This window comes from Gigantopelta aegis, chromosome 8 (genome assembly GCF_016097555.1).
Source record: "Gigantopelta aegis isolate Gae_Host chromosome 8, Gae_host_genome, whole genome shotgun sequence".
NCBI lineage: Eukaryota > Metazoa > Mollusca > Gastropoda > Neomphalida > Peltospiridae > Gigantopelta > Gigantopelta aegis.
Window position 1 is genome coordinate 79,792,774 of NC_054706.1, and position 6,894 is coordinate 79,799,667.

General features: G+C 40.4%; 1 protein-coding gene across 2 annotated transcripts in view; it reads left to right on the plus strand.

Annotated features, from left to right (window-relative positions):
- Positions 1–296, plus strand: part of LOC121379887 (carbohydrate sulfotransferase 11-like) — a 7,446-nt gene extending 7,150 nt beyond the window's left edge. For both annotated transcript variants that reach the window (XM_041508552.1, XM_041508554.1), the window contains one exon: positions 1–296. This exon is cut by the window's left edge and continues 835 nt beyond it. In XM_041508552.1, the coding sequence (XP_041364486.1) occupies positions 1–239 (239 nt within the window). In that variant the 3' untranslated portion in view covers positions 240–296.
- The last annotated feature ends 6,598 nt before the right edge of the window (positions 297–6,894 follow it).

Here is a 6,894-nt window from a genome sequence, read left to right on the forward strand (position 1 = left end):
GGCCTGACAGGAAATACCAGGAAAGTGACGTCAGCGTTTCTACCTTTCTAACAGAGGCACTGGAAACTCGACGTCACAACCCGAGAACTGCGGACGCGTGGCGATCGACAAGAAGTCAGATTATGGTTGGTGCGTATGCACTCGTGTCGAAACCTCTTCTAGACAAAATTGTACTTCTTTTTCAAAAGGATTTTCAATATTTTGGTTACGAAACGACTCTTGATGGATATTTAGATTAGTAAGAAACATATGACATACCTTGTGGTGGTCAGTTTTTGTAATAAACCAAGACGTGATGACACCTCTTCTAGATTCTGTAGCATAATTTACATATATTTAGTTCTGTGTATTATCAATCATTATATATAATATGAGCCTCTTTCTCAGACGTGATTCACATTTATTATCAACATTTTCACGAGGGTACATATCAAATACCATAAGCTGGGGGTGCTGGTATTTAACGTAAACGCTTTTGAATCGACACGAAGATCGACAAAAAATAGTCGTTGCAAAATCAATATTTTTATCCACACCGGCCTGTGTTACAGAGACTATTCAATAAAGGTCTTTATTCGGCCGAATTAATTTAAATTGCGTTTGGACCTCGGAAGAAATAATAAATTCATACGTACGATTTTATTTTAGCAAACAAAATCAAAAACGTTACGATGTCCAGAAATGCAGAGATTATCGTATTCATATTAATATCATATTCTAAGCAAGTAAATTGTACGTTTAATAATGTAAAGTATTTTATTTGCAGAAAATCTTTTAAAATGGCTACAAATTGAGGATAGTCCCTTTAAAAGATGGGTTACCAGACGTAATACTAGTTTAAAACTGTCAACTGTCACGACGAAGTTAGCCAACTCAACGGTTGCGTGTAATTTCACCAAGTCCCAACATACCACGGGTATGCACAGATTAACAACTAATGGGTTATACAACGAGAATCGAGTTGTAAGAGCGCCCAGACTAGCAACTGGACAGTCGTAGAAGTCGTGACAGCAGAAAGTTTGCCAACTTTGTGTTGGCAGCTGGTAGTTAGATACTAGCATTGCGGGCACATTTAAACTAAAGCGTTTTGCACGAGTCTCCTCTGGGTTGTCATGCCACGACCAGAAGAGGTCAGGTCCTTATAAGGACCTTACGGACAACCTAGGGAGACAACCAGCAACACGAAGGTCTATAATTAACGAGCTACTCTCGACCCACTAACGAGCTATTCTCGATTCAAAACCTATACTAGCTCGCACATTTACCTTTCGACCGACCGTTCAAAATTGCGCCAAATTTCCTCAACAAAAATGCGCACCTTTTCTCTTTGGCATTAACAGCTCCATTCAAATTCCATAGCACCACCACCACCACCCCTCCCGCCTGCTACCGATTCAATCGGGCTGCTGGTGCTCCCTTGCACCTGCCAGCGCAGGCGGTCCCTCCTTGCCCCCCCCCCCCCCCACCTTTCCTGTCATGGACGGAGAAGCCGGCCAAGGCCGGCTCTTGTGCCCACGACAGGCGTGCGCTAACACAGCTTGTTCTGAATGTGCACGTAAAACCCTATGACCTGACCTGACCAGCTGCGGACACGTGTATCTTAGCTATCGTGTATCAGTAATTGATCGTGTTGCAGCTGTGAAGAAATCCAATATTTACACAGGAGGGGGCACTCCAGGCAGTACTCAATCAAACCCCAAGTGTAATTAAAGTAACATTGACCGGACTTGGTGGCGTAGTTGTTAAGACATCGGATTTAAGACTGGTGGGTACTGGGTTCGGCTCCCGGTGCGAGTCAATGGGTAGGTCAATGACCACTACGTCTCTCTCAGTAACCACTAACAACCAACCAACCAATAACCCACTACCATGAAGATGTGCGTGTGTGTGTGTGTGTGTGTGTGCCCGGGGCAGTGTGCTTGAACCTTAATTGGATACAAATACAAAAATAACTTAAAACGAATCAATAGTAACATATTGCTAAAATAACAGCTGTTGGGAAATCCGCGAGATTGCTACAACTTGTTTGAAATCCGCGGTACAAACGTCACACATTCTGTAGTTATTTATAAAATATAAAACCATTGGGGAATATGGCGATTACAATTGCCATAATTACGTATTTAAAGTTTTAGTTTTTCGCTATTCTAAGGAAAAGGTATTGTTTTTGTTTCTGTTAAACACCAACGAACAACAAAAACAAACAACAAAAACAAAATGAAAAAAAAAAAGAAGAAGAAAAAAGTATGTATTTTATATGCCCGCTTTGTGAGGATACTTCAACAAAAGCAGTGGTTGTAACTTTTCAAATGATCTACTACATGAATGTTTAACCATCTAAGGGACGGTCCATAAATGTCATAAATGTGTAAATTTAAGCCTATAGTTCAGAAAAATGGTAATACCTTGAGTATTTGAAGGTGTAGGAAACGTAACCCTAAGGCAGTCAAAATTGTATGCTCTCGATTAGTATTCGGGGGGGGGGGGGGGGGGGGTGGGGGGGGGGGGGGTGGGGGGGGGGGGGGGGGGGGGGGGGGTGTCAATATCCTACATTACATTGATATGGCGTCTATCGTAGTTGGGATTGAAAAAATTTAAACAAAACATTGTTATATTTTTGTATATACTCGAATAGCTTACAAACGGTTACATTTTAATTGTTCCATATTTATACACAAAAAAACATTCGGGCACAAGGAGGAGTTTTAGCTTTTTTGGGCGAAACACCACCTACTTCCCCATCTTCATCACACACGCCCCCCCCCCCCCCCCCCCAAAAAAAAAAGATAGCAAAAAAAAAACCCAACAAAACAATAAAGGGAAATAACTCGCTAACGTTTCTGTCGATAACAAAAATGAAATTGTTTCCCTTAGAAATAACCATTCTCTATAATGATCAACATTTCTTAGTATGAACAAAAAAAAAGAAAAGAAATGTTTTATTTAACGACGAACTCAACACATTTTATTTACTGTTATATGTCGTCAGACATATGGTTATGGATCACACAAATATTGAGAGAGGAAACCCGCTGTCGCCACTTCATGGGCTACTCTTTTCGATTAGCAGCAAGGGTTATTTTATATGAACCATCCCACAGACAGGGTAGTACATACCACGGTCTTTGATATACCAGTCGTGGTACTCTGACTGGAACGAGAAATAGCCCAATGGGCCCACCGACGGGGATCGATCCCAGACCGATCGCGCATCGAGCGAGCGCTTTACCACTGGGCTACGTCCCGCCCCGTTAGTATGAACACTAAGATGGGGTATAGGAGGTACACAACCTATAATGCATGGGCGTACATAGGGGGGGGGGGGGGGGGGGGGTTCGATGGGTTCGACCGAACCCCCCCCCCCCTAAAATCGTTTTTTTTATAATTTAATATATCTGACATTGATATCTGACATTATTATATTTACTCAACATAGAAATATATGCCCAATATCTCTGCAATCTATTTTGAAACCCCCCTTTTCAAAATCCTATGTACGCCCATGTAATGGGATTATCCACTCTTATAATAGGACTCGACATATAGCCTTCCATAAATAATAATAATAATAATAATAATAATAATAATAAGAAGAAGAAGAAGAAGAAGAAACCAACTCCACGAAAAAACAAACAAAAACGAAAGAAAGAAAAAAGAAAGAAAGAAAGAAGAAAAAAACACCAAAACAAAACAAACAGCTAGTGCACATGTATTCTTTGTATATAAAATGCGTTATCAATGATATTATTAAATATTCTGTGTTTATAGCAACTGTAGAATACATATTGACACATTCGCACCCAATACAAAGAAAGTACTAGACAAAACGATTCCACAAAAGCATTACATTATGTTGGAGAACAAAAATCAATTTTATGTCGAACTGTTGTTCTCGTCAGTGATACTGTGTTTGTTCTGCCGGCCAACACAATGTGAATCCAGTGAAACACGAACAGAAGTAGGAAGTTATGTCCACGTTTTATATTTTCTGAATTTCCCATCTTTGTTTGAACTTCATAAAAGCTAAAATACTTCAAGAGCATTTAGTGATTACTTAGCTTCCCCAATAAGGAAGAGATGTAGAGAAATAAAGTTACTATCACCATGTAGTCGGGAGCCAGATCGAAACACTGGTATGTAGCTTTACATTTCCACTCACCTGGGTTTAAAATAAAATACTGGGTTGTATGGGGTTCAACCCTATAGGTTAACGTACAGGTGGGTGATCTAGGTCAGCCCATCTTCTTCATCGTCAAGCAGCTCTCTCTTTGAGAATGGCCAATACAGCACAAATACCCTTGTTTTCTTCGAGATACAATTAAAATTTTGAGTAAAAGTCAGTATCTATCTGTGATATTTGTATTTTTGTACAGTTCTTTACACTGTTTTTATTTAAATCTTGAATTTTTATATTGATGTTGATCATCATTTTATTTGTTTGCATTACCATAGTTTGACTCCCAATAGCCGATGTATTTTTCGTGCTGGGGTGTCGTTAAATATTCATTCATTCATTCATTCATTCATTCTCTCTCTTTCTCTCTCTCTCTTTCTCTCTCTCTCTCTCTCTCTCTCTCTCTCTCTCTCTCTCTCTCTCTCTCTCTCTCTCTCTCTCTCTCTCTCTCTCTCCCTCCCTCCCTCTCTCTCTCTCTCCCTCCCTCCCCTCTCTCTCTCTTTGCGTGTGTGTGTCTCTCTCTGTCTCTCTGTGCGTGTGTGTCTCTTTGTCTGTGTGTTTGTCTCTCTCTCTGTCTCTCTGTGTCTCTGTCGCCGTCTGTCTCTCTTTCTCTGTGTCTCGCTCTGTCTGTCTCTCTATATCTTTCTGTCTTTCTCTCACTCTGTCTTTCTTTCTGTGTCTCTTTATCTCTCTATGACTTTCTCTCTATCTCACTGACACACACAAAACACACACACACACACACACACACACACACACACACACACAGCAACAATAGTGATTTATACTTTCGTTTTACGTGTTCGTAATGCATATTTACAACCATATTAATTTGCAGGTTATGTGGTTTAGAAAATACAAAATAACGAAGACATCTATGTACCAATCGCAAATAAACGAATTACGATGTTTTGCACAAATGAGGATTACGAATAAAATATTCTTTGACTTTCTTAAACATCATTTTCTCGCAGGTAGATAAAAGATTAAGTGCCACACTTTTTATACGTGTGCACCCTGTATTTGTTTAAACGCTGTCAGTATCAGTTGTGTACGTGTGCACCCTGTATTTGTTTAAACGCTGTCAATATCAGTTGTGTACGTGTGCACCCTGTATTTGTTTAAACGCTGTCAATATCAGTTGTGTACGTGTGCACCCTGTATTTGTTTAAACGCTGTCAGTATCAGTTGTGTACGTGTGCACCCTGTATTTGTTTAAACGCTGTCAATATCAGTTGTGTACGTGTGCACCCTGTATTTGTTTAAACGCTGTCAATATCAGTTGTGTACGTGTGCACCCTGTATTTGTTTAAACGCTGTCAATATCAGTTGTGTACGTGTGCACCCTGTATTTGTTTAAACGCTGTCAATATCAGTTGTGTACGTGTGCACCCTGTATTTGTTTAAACGCTGTCAATATCAGTTGTGTACGTGTGCACCCTGTATTTGTTTAAACGCTGTCAATATCAGTTGTGTACGTGTGCACCCTGTATTTGTTTAAACGCTGTCAATATCAGTTGTGTACGTGTGTACCCTGTATTTGTTTAAACGCTGTCAATATCAGTTGTGTACGTGTGCAACCTGTATTTGTTTAAACGCTGTCAATATCAGTTGTGTACGTGTGCACCCTGTATTTGTTTAAACGCTGTCAGTATCAGTTGTGTACGTGTGCACCCTGTATTTGTTTAAACGCTGTCAATATCAGTTGTGTACGTGTGCACCCTGTATTTGTTTAAACGCTGTTAATATCAGTTTTGTTTGCAAATCTTAACATTATCGGTATATCAACGGCCGTGGTATGTACTACCCTGTCTGTGGGATGGTGCATATAAAAGATTCCTTGCTGCTAATCGAAAAGAGTAGCCCATGAAGTGGCGACAGAGGGTTTCCTCTCTCAATATCTGTGTGGTCCTTAACCATATGTCTGACGCCATATAACCGTAAATAAAATGTGTTGAGTGCGTCGTTAAATAATAAAAAAAACCCATTTCCTTCTTAACATTATCGATATTGGGAATTGAGTTGGCCCAATGGAACCTGTACTAGGAACAAGGCAATCGCCATCAATCGAGCTACGCAGGATTAGTTCCCGGGGTGACTCACTACCAATATTTGTATTACCGAGACCGCTTCGTCGTCCAGCGTCCGAAAACTGCCGAGACCTCACGCCCGGGACTTGATTTCGTCAAAACGATATGGGCTTTCGTCGTAGATCGGTTACATACTGGCCTTGACATTACCAATCGGTCATCGATTAGCCCCGTTTGTAAACGTCTGATATAACATTATGATAATCGCAGCTCTTGGTATCACAGCACATGGTTTATTTTTATTTTGTTTAACATCACCACTAGAGCACATTGATTTATTGTACATAGGATGTAAACATTTTTGGAAATTTTGATATATTGTCAGAGAGGAAACCCGCTACATTTTTCCATTAGCAACAAGTGATATTTTTTATATGCACCATCTACAGACAGGATAGCACATACCACGGCCTTTGATATTGGCAGTTAAGTTGCATTGAATGGAACGAGAACTAGCCTAATAGGCCCACAGACTGGGATCTACCCATGACCAATCGCGCATTCAGACGAGCGCTTTATCGCTGGGCTACGTCCTGATCTTTTGCAACATATGGTACAACAATGTATTGCGAAAGAGAAAAAATCCGTTGTCACCTAACTGTCCTACAAAGTACCGACGTTTATGGCGTG